Raw genomic sequence first — 22,322 nt, 5'->3', positions numbered from 1 at the left:
AAAGCCTATTGGCAACTTTAGTTGCCACCTCAAAAAAGTGGTTGTATTATCCATAATATAAAGTAAATTTCAGTTTTGTAGACCCACACCGCATCATACATGTTCCATACGATTACTGAACAAGAATTGTTCACCTCGGTTGCTCCCCCTTCAGTCAGCTGACCTTCCAACTACAGGCGGTCACTGTGTTTTTTATCAGGCCTGAACCAGCCCACAGTAAAGGCTATATTAAAATTGTTTGTAAGTAAATATTTCATAATTCTAAGTTTTGAAATGATGGATTAGGAGTCTAGCAATGAGGCAAAATTCAGAAATGGCATTAAACATTAACATTGAAGACAATATAAGCTAAATCATACATAGTGGCAACTGAAGTTGCCACTCGGCATTCATGAAATGCAAACTGTATTTTTGTATGAATGTGAAGATAAAAGGCTACCTCATGTTCTTCATGTATTATAACAAAATAAGTTAGCATCCAGTTGATAGAAAAGTATTTTAATGAAGTTTGATAGTGATATTTGTAACATATATATACATATATTCATATGCAAGTCAACTTTACCAGAAATTTACGATATATTGGTAGATTGGGACTAAAATTACAATGAGGTATTATTTGCAATTTACCATGCAAGGGAAATACTCATACAAAATCAAACATGGATTCGGACGATTTTGATGATAAGGTTGCTCGTAAACCTGATAATTTCCCCAGATATATATTGATGAGTCATGTTGTCAAGATGATAATGAACTAAAGGAAAACCACTTTCAAAGAAGCAAAAATTAATAGTTTATAAATAGAGCAAAGATGAAGTGACTTCGTCAATACCTACCGCACTTTGGGAAGATTGACATGCTATCCAGTACCGTAAAATGGGGTTACTTTGACCGGTGGGGTAACTTTGACCACTTTTTGTTTTCTTAACAAAAACCCCCAAAACTCAAAAACGATATGACATAGGAAAATTTTGTCAATGGCCATCAAAGGCCTTATGCTGAGGCTACGTAACAAAACAGAAAGATTTAAAAAGTTTGCATATCTAATAGGTTAAAAAATTAATAATGTGACCCACAAGTTATTTTACCAAAAAATAAAATTGATTTTACCACCCGGTCAAAGAAACCACAAAAGCTGGGGTAACAAAGACCATCACTTTTTTTGAAATTACATCAAAACTATATGAGAGGCAGGAGCCAGCAATTTATGGTGAGTAAAGCTAGAGTATAGACCTGTATTTTGCATGTTTCAATTTAAGTTTAACTTTTCTAGTAAAAAAATGGCATCATTTTGAAAAAAAAAGTGGTCAAAGTTACCCCATTTTACGGTACTCTCTGACTGAGGAAAGTACCTCATTAGACGCAATGAATTACTTCTGTACTAACGAATGGATAAATCATTTAAGTGAACAGAGCAAATTATATTCTCAGCAACAAAATCTGCAGTGTAACGAGATAAATCTTGTTAGCATGGGAGTATTTCTGCCTGTATTGCCTTTCTCTTGACACAATAAACTGCCTCATAGAGGGCTCTACTGGTCTGATTTGTTTCACCAACAATTAGCAACTTATCGGATCCAAAATTCACTCCAAAAAATTGTGGTGGTACTTTTTCTGGGCCACCACCATTGTTAGTGCCCAAGCTGTAAATGCTTCGAGATAATTCAATACATGTGGTAACAATATTCTGTGGTTGAAATTCATCAGAGATGTTGTTATAGGAAACATAAAGACTCCGCCCAGCCAGGAAGTAAAGCGGTTCTAAATTTGCATCACGTGGACCCGCTAAGAATATTGTCACAGCAGACTATATACTGGATAGTGAAATTAAGGAGATACAAAGTATGCAAAATGTCAAAAAAGCATAAGAAGGACTGCATGCAAATGCAAATTATGCACTATTGCTCATCACCCAGGTTGCATGGAAGTTATCATTACGATGTTTATTCTTCTATGCCGCAGTGGTGATTGATGATGTTTACCATTATAAATGTTATTGGCCCATTTTCTCATGTTTATCAATGATTTAAATACTGAATGGATAAATCATTTATCATTCCAAAATATTCGTTTCATTATTTCACTTTACCTATAGCAAATTTAGTTTTATTGGCCCTACTCAATATTTTTACCATACATTACATAAAACTTCATATTTGTTATCTTACTGCCGAATGGCAACTTTAGTTGCCAGGCCATATTTTAGCATTCATCTACAATTTTCATAAAATAAATGTTTTAATAGTTTAACAATGACCAAATGAAGTATTCAAACTGAAAATAATATTTAATTGTCCCCTAAATAATTCTCGGCTTTAATGGGTTAATTGATTGATGTATGCCATTTTTGTTTGGAATAAATACTGTAATGTTATGCTTTTGTAACTACCATATATATAATTTATATCTATATTCATTAATCATTCCTATTCATTTTTCCTATTAGTATTGTTGATTTTATCTATCTTACAGATAGTATGAATTATACCTTGATAAATATTATACAAATTCAATTTTTCACTGATAAATTAATTATAGCAGCTGCAAAGTTATGTATTTTTAGTAAATCTGATTTCTTATGGATGAATGATATTGTTATGTTAACAATTATTTGGGACTCTACTATTGGCAATAATTTATCAAGAAGAAATTATCAAAAACCATATCAGATTTAGCTTGGGAAATAAACATCTTCTACATCAAATTTTGAATTTAATTTAATTGTCATACAGTCATACTGATGATAAATGATGGTACTTCCTTTTTTAGGTTTGCAAAAGTTTTTTGAGGTCTTCAGGGTAACTGGCTTTAGGACTTGTGCAAAAATCTCAACAGATTAAATAAAATGGATTCTTTTTTGGATTCTTGGGTGGTCCATCTTTTTATTATGCTACTTGGCTATGCCACTGTCTTCATTCCAGGATATCTTCTGATAAGATATTTAAAGAGCATCAAGTACGAGGAGAATGCTGGTAAGTTAAATGCCTACTGCCTTTTAGTGGGCCAGTTTGAAGAATCAAATTAATGTTTGTGTTGATATAAACGATAATATAGCATAGTTGTGTAAACTTTGATTAGGCCTTGTTGAACTGTAGCCAATTCTTAAAGACCTGGGCACCTTGTTTATTTTGGCCTAAACTTTCACATCTAATAATTACCGTACTACTTCTAGTCCAGGAATGTTTATGCAATATGTAACACTACACTAATTTAGGCTTTTATAATGAAACATAAAAACCTTCAAATAAATTATATTTCGTTAGGAAGTTGTTTTCCAAGATAATTCTTAGTCTTGTACTTCTGCAGGCAACTCCATCATATCTCGCCTGATAATAAGCTGTGTGTATGGCAGCGATGACTGGCAGCTTCTTGATTCAAACGCTGGTGGCACTTCACCTCTGAAAACTACAAGCTCTAGCAGTTTGAGAAGAGCACTTAATCTTGTTTTTTGTGTGATTGGCCTACAAGTCTCGTATCTTACCTGGGGGATCTTGCAAGAAAAAATTATGACCAAAGTAAGTTAGTTATATACAAGTTATATACACCTTATTTGTCAGCCTGTTTTTAATCAATAATTAATTTTTTTTTATGTGAGATGTGTCAATTTTCTAGTGAATTAAATTATTAAATTTCTGAGCAAATTACTACCAAAGCTTAGCATTCATAATTTGCTAAATTAATTTACAAAAAAATTTCGAACTTGAGCCTGGAAAGAGTTTGCAAATTTCGATTGACTTCATTTTACTTGACAGTTTTTCAGTGGGTTTGTTCATTAATTGTGTTTCTGGCACACTGGTGATTAAGGACTATGATGTGTGTCACAAAACTTTTATTGTTCTTCCTTACTTCCAGGAGTACATTGGTCTAGACTTGCATGAAACAGGCAGTTTCAAGGAGTCGCAGTTCCTGGTTTTTGTAAACCGTATTCTTGCCTTCCTGTTGGCAGGAGCTTATCTTTTAGTATCTAAGCAGCCACGCCACACTGCCCCTCTATACAAGTATTCTTATTGCTCATTTTCTAATATCATGAGCTCTTGGTGCCAGTATGAAGCTCTGAAATACGTCTCTTTCCCAACACAGGTATGTTTTACATGTAAACATACGGTATACTAATTAGTTACTGTACAGCTAAAACACTAGGAGGCATATGCTCTAGAGTCTAGACTCTAGAGGCATAGGTACTGAGAGTACTTCCTTGAATTATCTTTAATCTGTAAAACACACTCATAAATTCACATGCCGGACTTTTTCTAATAGTAGTAGGTACTTTAATTGGTGTGATTATTCATAGTTGTTGCTTTAATAATTTCTTTATCCTCATGACTTATTTAAAAATTGGACATTGAATTTTCAAATTGTTACTTGATTTTAGCAATCATTATTTTATTTTTTATTGATTGCTATCTGGATGATGACTATTACAGGTTCTTGCCAAAGCCTCAAAAATCATACCAGTGATGCTGATGGGCAAGCTAGTAAGTGGCAAGTCCTACGAATATTATGAATATGCCGTGGCGCTACTCATCTCTACAGGCATGACTTTGTTCCTCTTTGGGTCCACAACTGACTCCGGCAGTGAGGGACTATGTAGTTGCTTTGTTTATCTTTTCATAAATTTTTGTTATCATAAAACTTATACAATCCTGTTTGGCGTGTTTATCAGATATTTTCACAGAAAGCATTTGCATGCACATTTGATTTCTAATTACCATTTTACACAACTCAACATTGATAAATATCAAATATGATATATTTTGTGACGTTATTATTTGTTTGGAATTGACTTAACCCAACAACTACACTACCTACTGGTTGTCAAAATCAGTCTCATGAATCACCCTCTTGTTTCAGAAACTGGCACTTCAACTACACTCTCTGGGGTGATAATCCTGGTTGGCTACATGGCGTTCGACTCTTTCACCTCCAACTGGCAGGGCGAGCTCTTCACCACCTACAAAATGAGCTCTGTGCAGATGATGTGCGGCGTGAACCTGTTTTCCTGCCTACTGACGTCAGTGTCGCTGCTGCAGCAGGGCACATTCAGCGTTGCATTCGCTTTCATGGTCAAATTCCCAGTATTCCTATGGGACTGCATTGTACTGTCTGTACGTAAACAAATTTTTCTTGTTTCATTATCTTATATTTCATTCAACTTTAGTGAATGTTGAAATTTTGCAATTTCACACGTTGGTGTGCAATTTTTCCTGTCAACGTTTAACTTGAGTCCATTGGTTTAGAACTTTTGCTACCGTATGTTTCTGTATTACAGGTAACATCTCGTTCTGGATCGTTGAGGAATTTTCAGTACTTGCTCAAGCCTTGAGCATGAAATTGTCTTTGTTAAGTTTTTACTAGAAATTGAGTAGTTTTTTCACTATGAACTGAGCTCTCTTGGTTATACCAAGAATTTACAAGCAAAGAGAATGGTAATTAAATTCACGATATCTGGTTTTCCATACATTTTCAATGTAGACATGTTGAATTTATTTGGCATTTTTTTGTAAAACGTTAAGGTGAACTTGGTGAATTACGTAATTCTGGGTGAACTTGCAATCTAGGCGTAGGTACTAATGGATAGAAGAACTTATATTGAATTTTGGTGTTTATTTCTATCACTTCCTGTTGTTTAGTGTGATGAATTTTCATTCGGAAAGTTACTATACTACGGGTATATTGGAAATGATACTTCCCCATACTAAATAATGTGAAGCGTATCATGGTTAACTGAATACTGGACAACGTGAAATACATCTCAGTCAAGCATTTGGGCTTGATTGAGATATCAATTGATATACCTAGTATTTCTGTCTGATGTGCCTCCAATTCATTGAATTTTTTCTGTTGGTTCATTTTATGACTTGTGCTCAGCAGTTGCATTTTTCCCTTGATGCATTTTATGACTTATGCTCAGCAGCTGCATTTTTCCTCTTGGTGCATTTTATGGCTTGTGCTCAGCAGTTGCATTTTTCCCTTGGTGCATTTTATGAATTTTGCTAGCAGTTGCATTTTTCCCTTCGTGCATTTTATGAATTTTGCTAGCAGTTGCATTTTTTCTCTTGGTGCATTTTATGATTTGTGCTCAGCAGTTGCATTTTTTCTCTTGGTGCATTTTATGACTTTTGCTCAGCAGTTGCATTTTTTTTCTTGGTGCATTTAATGACTTGTGCTCTTTTGTTGCAGGTGTGTTCTGCTACGGGGCAGCTCTTCATTTACTACACCATTGCTACGTTCGGTCCTGTTGTCTTCATAATCATCATGACCGTCAGACAAGTATGAGTTATGAACATCATCAATTATCATTATTATAATATCTTAAGCAGGAATACATGGTACAACAATCTAATGGCACCATAACAGTAAAATATAATAATAATAGTATAAACATAGACGGTAGAAACGTTTGAATTTAAAAATGTGTACACTCCTGTATCATGAAATGACTAAATGACACTATAGGTATACTTCTGCATATCTGGGAATCAGCATAGCGTTCTAATTTCTCAGCGAAGCAAAGCTTTACCCAGCCTTCCATCATCATGTGTTAACGAATGATTATTTTACAGCTGCTAGCAATCCTGCTGTCGTGCATCATCTACAGCCATCCCGTGTCACTGTTGGCCGGCTTCGGCATCACCTTCGTCTTCATGGCGATCTTCCTGAGAATTTATTGCAGTCACCGCGTCAAGCAGCTGAAGAAACGACGCACTGCTGCTCAGGACGCGATCCGAGCTTGAATATCAGGCCTTTAAGGAGGTTAACACCAAAGACTATTCATGTTATCGCAGCGACCGTCGCATGTTTTTGAACGAAATTTCCGTTCTCTTATCTGCCACAATTTGCCTCTGCTCAAATTTTTACAATAGCTGACATCCACAGCATATGCTACGATCATTCCACGAGCAGTCCTTTATATTTCTCATAAGATTTAATCCATGAAAAATATGTTGCTACTAAATTCCCCGTTAAATTCATTTGTAATAAAAGCGGTCGTTGCTACACAGCAATGCATATGATTTTCTGGAATGAAATAAGTTTGCGTTCATTTTAGATCTGTTACTTGTTGTTTTCACGCGCTTGCGCTAATGCTTTGCCAATCTCATGCAAAGGCTATTATTCTATGTTGAAATTTAGTTCTATCTCATTTATCGTTGTCGTAGCGAGCTTACTTCCGAGTTGAAGTTATCTTATAAGTCATACATTTACTTACATGTGATCTGTTGAATAACCATCTACTTTGTGCAATCTACTGGTAATTTAGAAATTCTATTTTCTAATTGAGAGGACTTATACTATTTGGTATCCATGATTTCATTTACACGTGATTCTCTGGATTATTTGTTGATTTTTTAATTTATAAGAAGCATATTCTTGTTTATCCCTTTTAATGCCCTCTTTCTGTCATTGAGTCATTCAATTCATCCTTGTTTGTTCTGTGTCAGAAGTAATTTCTTCAATTCAATTTCATTTATTCTGCGTTCTGTATTATAACAATCAGTAACAAGCAATTGTATTGTTATCTACTTAATTATGAAGCTGAAGTCAAAGTCGAACTAACGCACAAAATGGATGCTTTGCTGTGTCACTATTTTTACGTTTCTGTACAAATATATTAATTTTTAATATCTCTCTGAAAAATACTTTTATTTAATTGAAAATTGTACATGCGAATTGTTGCGCGGTAGGTAATTTTTATTATCAATTAAACTAAAATGTGTCTATTTTTCAAACCGTGAAATGTATCTCTGTGAAAGGTGTCGAGTTGTTCTCCAATTTATGCACTGACTAATTTACGAACGTTATGGACGAACGTTTTGATGCCTTCCTTTCATTAATTAGTTCTAGCGCTATTTTAACAGAACAAACGATTTTATGTACGATATGCAATTAAAGATGTCATTTATCGAGAGTAAAAGAGTTGAAAACATTGCTATAAATTGGGTTGATTTTCCATTTGAGACGCAGAGGCTACTATATTTATGCTTTTTCATTCAATAAATTTGAATACATTTCATTCAATATTTTGGAAGTGGAACATACATTTTTCCAATTGGGGATATGATAAATAAAACGCGGTATAGACTGAATGACCCACCAACTAAACCTAATTGCCTAGGGTATTAAGTCATGCATTTATAGTCAAATGATATTACTTGACCCGGAGTACAATGTATCGTGAAAGTTAATCGACTCTGATCTTAAGACTGCATTTGTTAAAACACTAACTGGGATTGCATCAATGCTGGTTATATTGCAATGTTTATTTGCTATTTTAAAGAATATATTTTTTTTAATTTTTTAGCGCTTCCATGTTTGATTAATTTCTTAATTGTTCGTTTTGCATGTCAAAATTGAGCACTCAAACGATGAAAGCATCTCATTGCTCCTTAAAAAAAAGTTATATTTAATAAGAGTCTTCCGTACCGCCGTGAGCGCGCAAACTGGCTAGCCTTGGTTCCGTTCCTTCACTAAGTAGCTCCACTCTAACTACATTCGTATCAGATGACAGTCTGAATGTTTCATACCAATCCTGCTATTTGCTTCCGGTAGGCGCCCGTTGAGAAGTTGTTTGACGATTCTGTAATGTTACGTTTGTAAATCAATATTTATTAAGTATGAAAATTTTTCACTCCTATGGCAAAGCAGTGAATGCCTTTTATTGATTCATTACGACGTCTACCTATTTTCACAGTCGCACTCTTTGTCGTTGATATTTCAGATAAAAACAGTTTAAAGAGATAAAGTCTAGGAAAAAGAGCTGGCTATTATGTCTTAGTAGGTTACCTTGAAGCGCTTATGGCCTGTCGCTTATTGGTTCCTGTCAGTTTACGGCCAATCATCGATTACTTGAAAGTGGCCGGTTACTTTTAATCCGTACAGCTTCAAAAACCTGGTTGGATTGATAAGAAGATCAAAGGTAAATGGCAACAAAAATCTGTAGTGCGCCCGTTGTTGCTGCGGTATGATGCTCGTGGCTGCCTCAGGAAGACTCTTAGATGTTTCTTGCGATTCTCGTACAACGCTTTTTCCTTGTGCAATCCTCTTAGTTTAATTGTACTAACCCATTTTTCTATATTGTACTAATTTATTTGTAATGTTCAATTTAATGAAGCCAAAGTGTAATCAATGAAATGTTTCTTCTGATTAATAAGAATAGGTAGCATATCACTCCGAAAGAAGTGACTTCGTTGCTAATGTACTCGACTCAAAATTCTAAAATATTGTTTGTAATGATCAGAGACTTATTTTATGACAATCTTTTCTGAAATGAACATTAGCCATTAGTTTTTCTACCTCCGCTCTCCATTGTCGCTTTTTTGCTAAGCTTTATTTATCTGTAATTGATCAAGAAGCGTTCTGTATTTGCAATGTAAAAGAGATAGTGCATGACTTTGGTAATTTAATTTATCGCAATCTTGTACTCCGCTCAAATTCAAACTGCTTTCGCATGAATTCTAATTTATATTGCGCTCGATTCAATTCTTAGAATTAGGTTAATTTTTCTTTTAATGTAAGATAGCATTCTGCTTTTTTTCAAGATAATTTATATTTATTCTGCAAGTATATTCTATTGTTTCACTTTCTTCAACATTGTTTTACATTAACATTACAATGTACAAAACTTTGTCTTCCAAGAATGCTTAATATGTTTGGTTGCCGGTGCCAGTCTTCTTCAATACTTATGAGCGAAATTTTTTTTTTTTTCAAGAAAAACACATCCATACAAGCTCACACGGAAGGCTCTTGCAGCACGTGTTCCTAACTCTGCTTACAAATAAAACTAAAATTCCCAGTTTTTTGCCTCTAAGAATTTAGATAAAAATATCCAGGAACATTGCCCATGAGTGCCCCATTTTTGTTAACGGTGCTGTGGTGATATCGTCCATATGGTAGTTGTTTGTGGTGCTTTATTGATTGCCGCGATGATGATATTCAACATACAATATAAATTCGCTAATTTTACGATAACTTTCATTGATCATCAGCCAAACTAGAACGAAAGATACAATTTGATTGGAAATTTTTTTTATAATTGATTTTGGAGGCTTTTTGGTCATGCAGCAAGGTTAGGAACATGTAAGTAATACATGGGACACACATGTAAGTAATACATGGGACACACATGTAAGTAATACATGGGACACACATGTAAGTAATACATGGGACACACCTTATTATTGAAGAGTTTGGATGCGAGTTGTTCATGGAGCGAGTCAGCTTCATTCTATACACGAAATAATGCGGACCTTTACCCTCTCAGCCTTAACACTGAAGTTCTAATTCCATGAAGTGCTAACAATAGATTAAGTTCGTTTATGTATTCACTAATTTTTTTATACTTGATACTTGTAATTTGATCTGTTTATAATGAAGGTATTTTGCCTGCAAATTTGTTTATTTCGAAAATTTTGGTTCTTTTACCCTGCTTACTCGGCGTAACTGTTAGATCGATGGTTGTTGGGTGTTAGGTTGTAATCTAGTTTCGTTAAATGTAGAGTTAAATCTAGTTTCGTTTAGTCGTTTCTTGCATTTTATTAAACCCTATCATGGACATGCAGTTTATTGTCTTTAAAAAATTTCGTGTCTTTGAATTTAGATTAAAAAAGTTTGACTCTTTTTAGAGCATTTTCTCATTTATGGAAAAAATTGAACTATTGTGCTCGCCATGTCCGTCCGTCTGTCCGTCTGTCCGTCCGTGACTTCACGTTTTCGTCGACGAGAAAATGCGCTCTCTGTCACTCACTGCAGTGAGTACTGAGTTATATTTATTTTATCATGCAAGGAAATGCTTGGCATTCCAACAGCGCAACGCATGTTATGTAATTGTGTTCTTTTTATTTTTTTTTTAGTTCTTCTCTGCTACTGCATGCAGATTTTTTACGATATTTGTATTTAAGTTCAAAACCAGGAGTTTATTGACGTTGCTTCTGTTATAAGATCAACATTTATGTTAAGTTAGTGTTTGAAAGATATTTTCGAAGTTTCTTTCTTGCCGAACTGTGTCAGTAAAGAAATCGTTTTATGAGGATGAAATGCTTCATCCCTCGAATTTTTTTATTCGATCAAAAATTCCATTGAACTACTGGGATAACCTTGTCATGTAGTCAGTAATGTTTTGGATTATAAAACGTGAATAAAATGTTTGCTTCCTAATGAACTGCAATCGTATTATCGATAAGCAGGTCACTTCCTAATCAATTGCAACTGACAAGGAAAATTATATGCTAAGGTTGAAATGGTTATTCTTAAGGGATGGAAAGGTTGATTTCCTGCTGCAGTGTCTTGCTAATGGGGCATAATATTTACTTGAGGTTTTGAAGTAATGAATGTCGCTAACGCAATATACTGGCTAGATGTGCCGCATAATTATTTTTGTACTTTATCGTTATTAATTTATATTTTTTACATTACTTGCATAATTGCAAGATTTTTAAGGGACTTTTAACTATTTATTTTATATTTATTTGGGATTTTTATTGTCTGAGTCTTGGAGAGCTGAAGGTCTTGCAAGAGATGGGCTGTTGGTGGTTTGCTCGGGCAATATTTCATGGTGTGGCTTGCCGGATTAGGTAGCTTACCTATTGATATGATAAGTCGGTTGTTGCTTAAAATATATTTCATATGATGGTCAATGAAATTGTCATTCTCCACGTTTTTTCAATCCCTTTTTCAATCCCCAAAATAGGATCCAGTCAATGTACATGTAATATATACTGCAGATAACTACACATTCGACTTTCCAAAGATAACTTTCCATTCGACTTAAGACAGTGGTTTGGCGGTCTCATTTTAGGTAGTGAACTTAAATTTTTGCAATTAAAAAGAGAAAAAGTAAATAGGCGTTTGAAAAACAAATTTTAAAGTACAAATAACTTTTTATCGTGATAGCATGTCAAACTACAAAGATGATCATTCCAGCTGGGAAGAAATACAATAACTATGCTAGTCACGTCTACTCCCAAAAAATGGTGGCCTTGTGTACGTTTAACAATAAATTGAGAATTTTTCCATTGTGCATGCTACGACATCATGATATGATAATTCTGCATAAAATTATTTCAATCTTTCATAAATCAGCAGTAATAATTATTATGTCCTAAATTTATTATGCGCTTCGTGGCTTTTCCGTTATCGATTACGTAATTTACCTATTTTATTAGTATTACCCATTTAGGAGTCATATCGACCGCATATATCACATTCGTCAAAGTCATTTTCGACCTCAAATCCTCAGCTAAATGAGGATATCGTTGCGCCCATCCAAGGTTAAGCTACATAAAGTTAACCCACGAGAAGTTCCGTCTTTCAGTTCAGCTTTCTTGTTACGTCACGTAGATCGAGAAACGTAAACAAACCCGTCATTCCCATGACGGATTGGTTGACTGGTTTGATCGTATTTCGGTGATTGGTTAATGCCCGTGACGTCACTGAGATCAGTGACGTCACAGGCGAACAACGAACTTCATCCGCAAAAATGAGCTTCTCATGGGTCATCCTTTTACTAGTTTAACCATGCCATCATCATCCATCACGTAAAATGATGGATGCGTGACGCAACTGCATCACTTCAGAGCCACGATCTATAACCCATGCAGTAAAACGATCAGCAACGTTATAATGCATTGCAAACGTTGCCCGCAGACTCAAGCGCGTGGTTTTCTTTAACATTCTGCTGCAATTAGTTCATTAAATCGATTAATGCTGTGACGTACGTTATTATTATGTTTCTAAACGCATTTTTTATTATTATGTCTAAAATAATTTTTGCTCGTGGAGCAAGCAATGCATTGACAACAATTATCTTTGAAACCTAGGACCAGAGTGATTAAAATAACTTCTGTACAACGTTTCCTAACCCAAAAAATTAAATTTACTAGATTTTTCTTTCCGGAATATTCTGCAATTTTACAGATAGAATTTTATACGTTTCACTTCTAAACTCTTCATTTCAGAGCCTTGATTCCCCTAATTATTCATTTGCAATAACATCAAGGGAGTCTTGTAGTTTCTAAACTCAGTGCATGTCCGCGACGAGTAGCTCATTAGCACTCTGGTGTAGCGCCACGTTCTTGACAAACTTAGCAGTTAGCACCGTAGTTTTTGAAGTCTCATGGAAATGCCGGTAATGTTGATAGAAACCGGCATTGATGTAAGCTTCAAGAAGCATGGCCAACTCAAATTCAATATTGCGATGCAGACAATTTATTTATAAAGCGTGCACTAACAATTCATAGAGCGATAAAATCAAAGAGAATGTTATTGATGAAAACAATAATATTATTGTGTGTCAATTTCTCGTTATGGTTGAGGTCCGCCGCGATGTTTGCGTTTGTCGACAAAAATGTATGATTGCAATACTACCTCATTAAATTTTATAATTTACGAGAAAAAAGAAAATTTAATTTTTGCACCGCAACCTACAAATTCACTGATAGATTTTGAATTATTGACCTTTTTATCCGCGGACGCCCGCTTGTACGCCATCTGGTAGCGCTGGTGCATGGGTTGCGCCGCACTCAACGTGTTAAATGCTAGATTTGATACAACAAATTTTAAATTAATTCATCAGGAATTATACGACATTCCTGTTTAAACCTTCAAGAGGAGTATAGCCGATGAGCAGCTCCATTGTTGAAATACGTCTTTTATTGATGAATAATAGCGGTGATGCGAATTGTTCTGCGCATAGATATGTATATTGCATTGCCGCATCAAAATAATCTAAATTTTTAAATTTGTTTGTTCTAAATTCTTAATTCGACATTTTTCTCATTTATGAAAAAAATGCCCTATTGTGCTCGCCATGTCCGTCCGTCCGTCGTCTGTCCGTCTATCCGTCCGTGACTTCACGTTTTCGTCGACGAGAAAATGCGCTCTCTGTCACTCACTGCAGTGAGTAGGTACTGAGTTGTATTTTTCCCATTATATACACGTCTTGCTGATTTTGTTTACTAAGATATTATAGCCACGACCATTGTATAGGGCAGAATTACACTTTCTCCAGCGTTGTATGGAACGAGGGAACAAAGTAGAGGGTATAGAGGGTAGAGGGAAGGCAAGGAGGGTAGCAACAACAGGTGCTGTGGCCTCTGATTTATTGCACCTCGGCTTGCCAGGGAGGCACGTCACGATATCGTGCGAAATTTTTTTGCTTCGAGGCCTACACAAGGAGATTTAGAATAGAAACACGAGAGAGTACGCAGACTACTTGCTTGGGGAGCATTCCCATTACCACATATTTATTATAGCAAATCTATAACAGCATATCCATTACAGCATATGCAGTTTTGGATATTCACGGTAGCATACCCATTGTATCACACCCATTATAGCATATCAGAGCACCCTGACAGAACCCCTAGTAGCCCTGGCAGAGAACGAACGTTTCTTTGCCAATTAGTTGCTGTACTTCGAGAATCCTAGTACAGCTCACATCGTAGATGAAATTGCGCATATTAGTAGGCAGTTTATACCTAGTAAAATTCACGAGTTTTTAGTTGAGGGTCACACATGAAACGAAGGCCTTAGGACGTAATACAAAAATTTGCCTAAGTACAGGTAGCGCCCTAAGTACAGGCAGCGGCCTAAGTACAGGTAGCGGCCCAAGTACAGGTAGCGGCCTAAGTACAGGCAGCGGCCTATGTACAGGTAGCGGCCTAAGTGCAGGTAGCGGCCTAAGTACAGGTAGCGGCCTAAGTACAGGTAGCGGTCTAATTAAGTACAAGTAGTGGCCTAAGTACAGGTCGATTTATCGACTATAATTTACGTGGTTTAGCCTGAAATGCAGTCAGTGATGAACTGAGGGAGTTGCGAACTATTTTTGATAGTACGGCCTCAGATCTAAACTCCTACGGATAATGGCCAACTTTGGATCACTTACCACTTGTAGTGTTCCTTTCTATTCGATGATTGAAAATAAAGTACAAGTGCACGATGGTTGTAAAGAAAGCATAAAAAGTGACATATAACAGATCTTACTGCAGACCTAATTGTTTCTTTAAGGAACCGTCGTTCAAATTCTTCAATATAATAATATAAATTGATTGCGAGCATTTCACATTCCTCGGTCATGGCTTTTGTGTAAAAATTTGGTGATAGTTGAAAGTTTGACACTCAGAGTTACAAATGCCTTTAATTATTCCAAAACATATGAACTTCCGTTCGAGTTACTAAATCGCATGTCATAAAATATTTCATAGGGATGAGTGTTTCTCTATATTAATGTTGAAATGATGTTGGTTTCACGATAATAAAATAAGATTTATAAAGACGTTCGAAGATGATGGTCTGGATAAACAGTCATCTGTAAAGATGACAACACAAAAAGCAACCTTAGTCAATCCCTGCATTAACAGAGCAAAATTTAACGTCTTTATTATTTATTTATTTATCCAGACCTCACTTCACCCGATATTACTAAAGAAATTCAATGCATTTCTGACTCTGTGTAGAAACTGACGCCAAAATACAGCAGCCGAGCAGCAAGTGTCACAAACGCTTGCAATTTCAAACTTCGCAAGACAGTTGTCAAGACTCCTTCAACAGAGAGTTGTTGATTACAGTTCAACACCAAGAAATACTCTTTAATTTGAAAGTCTTTCAACTTAAAAAAATTCTTCGTTATAGCTAATCTGCTAAAAAAAATTTGAATACTTGAACAATGAAATTATAAAGCATTTCAATACGGAACTTTTTATCTACTGAACTTCTATAATTGAAAACATCTCTAATTACTTTATCAATTTTCAACATCAGGTTATTTATAGTTTAGATGAATAATTTAAATATTTCTAGTTGGCGGTTTTCAAAACAAGGTAATAATTTCATCTCGTGACAAATGTTTCTTTCACCAGGCGCTTGTTAAAAAAGTATTTATTTTAGCCTATATTCATAATTTAAAAGACTTATTCCGTTGCTTAAGTTCGACGAATCAGGTAAAAAATTGGCTGTTAATATTTTGACTGTTATTTCATTTAAGAGAAAAAAGGTTGCTTCAAGGTAAAATAAAAATTTTTGGTTGTTAAAAGTTTGCTAGTCTTGCTTTGACGTGCAGAAAACACGATTCTGGTCACTGTCAATATTTATGACTACGGTGGAAGTATTCACGAGCCATTGTGAAAGTTCTAAAAACATGAATTTTTAAAATTTCCGAACTCTATCTTATTTTTAAATTTCCAAACTATACCAATTTTTGGACGCCGTATGTCGAAAAAGTCGCATCGGTTCGTTGCCTTAATAAGGGCTTACTTCTCATGTTAAAATATAAAATCAAATAATGTCCAATCCTTTAACTAATAGATGAAGAACAATTTTGCAGCATTGAAGAGTTGAAAAATATCCTAAAATGGGAAGAGATAGAGATACGGTATTGAAATACTTTTGATGAAAGCCACGACCGAAGTTCTCATGCTCATGTATTCCACCGTTAACGAGGTATTCGATGTCAAGCAAACATAGTCTTGCCTCGCATATGTGAACGAATTTTCTGGAATGTAACATTATAACGCAAAAGTATATTATTGTTTAATATGGGGTCAAGGTGAATAATCTGCATAGCCCAGTAAGTCGACTGTTGTCATATGCCAAGTTAATCACAACTCCTGCTTTGTATTATAAAAATTCCATTCCGATGCAAAAAATTCCATGTTACCAATTTTAAATAAATTTGACCTCCACCCAGCAAATATTCATTGGTTTTTATATTTAGAATCTCGCGGTTTGTTCAACTTTATTTGTTACGCCAAGAAATGTTTGCCATATTCGTACTTCAATGAACAAATAAATCTTAGCTGAAACGAATAATAAATTCATAACTGTGCAAATAAATCAAACTCTTTGGACAGTTCAACTTGTTTTCCTGCCCGGTGAAAGCTCAAAGATTGCACAAATATATGAAAAATATATATGCAGCAACAGTCTCTCAATAATAACAATCTCGATAATAATCAACAATACAAGAATAATAATCGCAGCTATAATCCCTCAGTAGCAATTGTCTCGGTAAAACTTTTAAGGGCTCCTTAACCTGACTCACTGACCGAGATGAGCGACAGGATGATGTAAATATGATATGGTATAGCCTTCATAAATAATTCATATAAGATAAAGTTCATCTTTTATAATCTTTGGTAGGATATGAAGAGCTTCAAGGTAGTATACGTTTTCTTTACAGAAGATGACAAATTGTAAACATATAGGTTGGATTTAAGTTGTGCGTGATAAACAACTAAAGTAACTAAAGCTTAGTTTTAGCTTCTTGCTTTATATTTGCATAGCTTATTATAACAGGAAAATGCTTCGTTGATGCTGCTCTAGATACAAGGGTCAATTAGATTTAACAATTTGGCTTTACTATTGTTGTTGTTTTATAGTAGCAAATTCATCTGTTAACAAATCAATTATATTTTCAGTGGGCATCAATTGCTCCAACGTTTTGGATATTCGTTTGAAGTGAGATAAACTATAAGATGATATAGTAAACTATGATGCTATCGAATTCTATTCCAAGTTCCTTAATAAATAAACTATTCTAGATTCTAGAAGAGTTTCTGGCTGAAATATAACATAAAATTTATCAATCCTAGGTGCATTCGGAATCTTATTTCTCGTATTTTCGTAAATTAATCTCGTACGTTAACCTCAAGGCAGGGTTGAGAGCATAAACTTCCACACAGGCGTAATTGCGCTGCAAGTTGTGGAGATGCTGTTAGAAATACCGGCATTCCTGTCTCTGAAAATTTCCCGACAGGCGTTGCAAAGGAATTTCAGTGTTTCTACCCGCCATAAAACTTAGACTATTATCTGAGACGACGAACGAGTGTCACTTAGCGTTGTAATTTAAACGGCGTATTAATTTAAGCGCAGAGCGCACCTTGCGGCGACATCTGGTACAGTTGAACGAATTGCGAGTTCATGTCCACGACAAATTACTATATGACTTGTACAATAACGTTATATTATAAAATAAGGCGAAGACAACCGGGTAACATGATGCTGTATTTCTCCGAAAAAATTCTGGAAAGACTTCCAAGAATGTTTAACTGTCATGCGGTGCACGACCTGAAGACACGGCACACAAATGTGATTTAAAACAGACAATACCAGTTTTTTTCTACCCACGTGTGCGTGGTATATAACTCCTAAAAACCACAGTTAGAAAGATTATTAATGGTCGTTATTGTCACTATGAAATGATTCAGGTGCCACATAACATGAAGGCAAGAAAATTCCAAGATGCAATCAACTGTAATGGCTTTCTAGACTCCGACTTCAACGTACTTTGGGAATTCTATGAAACATCAATATCCTATACTTATACAGCTACCGAAAAATTAAAGCTACTTGCTCAAATTGGCAGGATTAAACGTAGACTATTTAACACAATTTCCAGTCGTTGCCACCATCTCTAAGAGTCTTCTCAGCATGCAGCGTGTGTCCACGAGTAGATCATTGAGAATTTAATATTAAAATTTATTTCATTCCTGAAAATAATTCAGTACTGCCTAGCGAATCTATCGAATCCCATTTTACAATCGATCATAGCAACGTTAAATTTAATTCATGAAGTTGACTTTTAAAGTTTAAAGTTGATATTTTGGCGGGGACAGAGGCCGAACATGATTTTATGTAATGCTATTTTTAAGCATTTAAATCATTTAATGTTTTTATCTCCAATTCCTTCACGTGATTGCAATTTTAATGAGGATTTTAACAATTCCTCAATTCCAATTGGAACATCAGTCCGTTTTCAGAATCAAAATTCTACGAATCTACTCTGTTATGATCGCCATATCGTATAATAATTATTGGTTTATTTGAATCTGCATTAATCTTTGTTATTCTAAAAATTTCTGAGCTCATCTTTAATTTTCTTCACTTGTCTTAACGTATTTTTCTCAATTGCTAACTGAACAAATGGTTCTTCGGAGAAGGACGTGTCTAACGTTAGGTAGAATGTTTCAATAGGAGTCAGTCAGTTGGTGGAAGCCGATTGTGGTAGTTGTATGTACACAGCTAGTGTAATGTCTATGAGTTCACCGTCTAAAATTACTGTGTCTTATTTTTATCCCCAAAAGGCAGTGTACTACCGAACTATACGATCACATAAAGTTTTTAGGGCAGGGTGGGCCAGTTGGTAAAGTTCAGAGTACCAAGATTGGCGCAGAGAGGTGCGGGTTCAATCCCACCTCTGTGCGCCAGTTTCTGGTCAGAATCGGCGAGGAGGCCGGGCGGTTAAGCACAGCAGAATTGTAGCAGTGCGTTGCGAGTTCGAGACCGCGAAATGCTGTGAATGTTCTGCGATGTTAAGAATCGACGATAGGCCTATGGTCTAATAAACGCTGAAATCGCTATTATTATTATTATTATTATTATTATTATTATTATTATTATTATTATTATTAGTATTATTATTATTTTATAAAGTGGTAGCCACGTGTAGACTGTGGCGGCGTGCGCGCCGCGATAACTCCACGAACAAAATTGAATAACACTTAGGTATTCTTAACGTTTCCATGGTTTTCGGGATTAAATCATGTCCCAATAATAATGCTGATACTGCGATCATGTTATATTAAATAAAGTGATATTAAACGATGAACAATAATTTGACAATCGGAATCGAAAAAGTTATTGGATCGGAACTAGAAAAAGTTATTCTTGTTGATAAAATAATTATCTGTATTACAATTTTAATGAAATGGTATCTTTATTCACTGAAATATACATATACATAACGTGAAGAATTAAGTGATGAATTAAATTTAAAGTTGTATAAAATGTGCTCAATGATCATCAAAATACAAATTTCTACCTCAAATTCCGAAGCCTTCAGCAGAATCAAACTTGGTGGATATTTTTAACTTCTAAACGGCAGCACGCTTTAAAATTCAGCCACTTTAAAATGTTTTTGAGTTAACGCATGAATTTCTTGCATCACAATAAAGTATTCAGGAGACCAGGTAGCGGTTCACAGCCTACACGATACGTGCATCTATCAACAGTAAACTTGCTTTTCGCTACAAAGTAAGTGAAATATTCTAGCCGCTGCCATTAAAATGATCCTAAGTGTACTCAGCTAGAGCACAAGGAAATGAAAAAGCTTGGAAACTCGTAGAGTTCCCAAATAGATTTTTTATAACGTATGGGGGAAATTTTCCACGCCGATGTTGCCAATACTGTCATAGTAACGGATGACATAGAATTTCTTTAACACAAAAATATAGCCTGCTATTTCTCACGCGAAATCAAAGTGCATGAATCATATTTAAATGAAGTAGTTCAACAACTTTAATCTATGCTCAAATTACATATTCTGTTACATCTTACAGGCAAAATATCCAGGATTTTTTTTAAAGCAGGCTGCAGGATTCAAAGTGATCAAAATCTAGTTATGAAAAACTTGAAAAAATACTTAAAAATACTTTTTAAAAAAACACGTTTTTCTTGTGGACTAAAAAGTAGAAAATAAATTATGGCTCGCTCGAAAAACGTGTGTCGGGCAGATTTATGATTAAAGCAAAAAGCACACACCACACGAATTTTGGAAATTTGATGGTAAACGTAAAGCCCGACCCACGTTTTTCGAGCGAGCCATAATTTATTTCCTACTTTTTAGTCCACAAGAAAAACGTGTTTTTTTAAAAAGTATTTTTAAGTATTTTATTTTCTCCTTTTTAGTCCGTTGTTGCACGGACTAAAAAGTATGACTTGACGTACGTATCGATGATACGCAGCGTCAGCGCCTGCTCGTCTATAACGTCAGCGCCCGCACGTCACACTATATATATACTATATATATATATATACTTTACTCGATTAAGCAAATTTAGGTCTCTAGTTGCTAGTTTTTATGATTGTATCTGAAATTGTTAGGCGAAAATAGCCTGCATGCCGAATTTCAGATCTCTAGAGCAATCAGAAGTGGGCGAATTTTCGTTGTCAATTTTAACAACAAATAAACAAACGCGAAGCTAAGCTAAGAAAAACGTTTTAAATAATAAGGCATAACTTCGCTGTTCACTGAAAGCCCAGTAAACCTAAACTCCACGATCTTCAGTCAACAGGACATGCCAAAAGAGTGTGATGCTTGGGTAAGCCTAAGGAATTATTTTTCACTTCATCAGCATACGCATCGTACAGATGCTGCACTAAAACGCCAAATATAAGCGACCATCAATCATATTTCTTACAATGGAGGCACCCCGAACGAGATGAATATTGCTTTATGTAAAGGAGCATGGCTTCTGGTCAGTTGTGAGGATTTATTTCCGATATTTTTTCTGTTAGTTTGCCATCGAAAATGAAAGGTCATCGTTGAATATGCCTGACACGCGTCACATGTCGTCCTTCATACATAAGTAGAGCTAAAGCCTTACAAAAAGTCAAATGTTATTCAGAAAACTGTCCCATTATGCAGCGGTGAAAAGAAGCAAGTTTTCTGACACAAATGTTGCAGAATGTAATACAACTTTTCCCGAGTAGTTTCATCTCTCAGACATTACGAAAATTAATTTTGGTTTGGGAACTATTACATGAAGCCATGATTTTATTTTGCAGCGTTAAGATTATTATTTTGAAATTTCGTAAGCTATTCAAAACTTGACACTTGACACACTTTTGAATAACAGCTTCGAAGGTAAAACAACTGATCGTGTTGCGAGAGCTAAAGATTACCAGCAGAACTGTCATAAATGTTATTATATTTATAGATTCAAAGCAAAAAAAAAATGAAAAAACTATTACGTTCACCGAAGAGTTCTGCAAGGATCAGGCAAGATTCCAAATAAATCTTTTAAGACTTTGACGTTTCATAGAGAAAAGTATGAACACGTTCGAGAAAGATAGGGAATTTAACAAACTTCTGAACTCCGTCATGTTTTTGACTGAGCTCACCATTGCAAACATTTCAAAAGATAAAATTGAAAGCCGAGTTTACAAGAAGTAAGGAATAAACTTCGCATAAATCTGCTCCTAAAACAAATATCTTGTTGGTATTTTCAGAAAGGTCTTTCATGCCGTAATGAAATATGAATTAATTACAATCACTTACATTTTACTTATATGGCTGCAGCTTCATACAAGATATCCCACAATAAAAAATTATCATCTAGAACATAAATTTTAGACTATTATTATAAATTAAAATTTTTGATCGAACACGCCCTGTGCTTCGATAAATTTTTTAAGTTAATAAGAAAACTCGAACTGACGATATATGTACTTCAAATTTAATATGACCTCTTTGCCAAAGAGCAGATGTTGACAGCTCGAAACTTTGTCTGCCAATATCGGCCATCCGCTGCAGCAGTTCATCAGTGCAA

At 35.1% G+C, this 22,322-nt stretch overlaps 1 protein-coding gene across 1 annotated transcript; it reads left to right on the top strand.

The window, feature by feature from the left end:
- Positions 1-2,772: 2,772 nt before the first annotated feature.
- LOC108676262 (adenosine 3'-phospho 5'-phosphosulfate transporter 1) lies at positions 2,773-9,705 on the top strand. Its single transcript, XM_018164320.2, has 7 exons — positions 2,773-2,975; positions 3,310-3,518; positions 3,856-4,083; positions 4,428-4,578; positions 4,855-5,108; positions 6,184-6,273; positions 6,567-9,705. Exons 1-7 carry the CDS (start codon positions 2,849-2,851, stop codon positions 6,735-6,737), a joined length of 1,230 nt encoding a protein of 409 aa, XP_018019809.1. The 5' UTR covers positions 2,773-2,848; the 3' UTR covers positions 6,738-9,705.
- The last annotated feature ends 12,617 nt before the right edge of the window (positions 9,706-22,322 follow it).

Source organism: Hyalella azteca, unplaced genomic scaffold (assembly GCF_000764305.2).
Source record: "Hyalella azteca isolate HAZT.00-mixed unplaced genomic scaffold, Hazt_2.0.2 contig15667, whole genome shotgun sequence".
NCBI lineage: Eukaryota > Metazoa > Arthropoda > Malacostraca > Amphipoda > Hyalellidae > Hyalella > Hyalella azteca.
The sequence above is the reverse complement of the archived record's forward strand: the minus strand, read 5'-3'. Positions and strand labels throughout refer to the sequence as shown.

What these genes read in the sequence shown, in the direction of transcription:
- LOC108676262 (XM_018164320.2), top strand. Translation starts at nt 2,849, where the DNA reads ATGGATTCTTTTTTGGATTCTTGGGTGGTCCATCTTTTTATTATGCTA. An exon ending in AAGAAAAAATTATGACCAAA is followed by an intron (nt 3,519 to 3,855) that starts GTAAGTTAGTTA and finishes CCTTACTTCCAG; the next exon opens with GAGTACATTGGTCTAGACTT. An exon ending in TCATCATGACCGTCAGACAA is followed by an intron (nt 6,274 to 6,566) that starts GTATGAGTTATG and finishes ATTATTTTACAG; the next exon opens with CTGCTAGCAATCCTGCTGTC.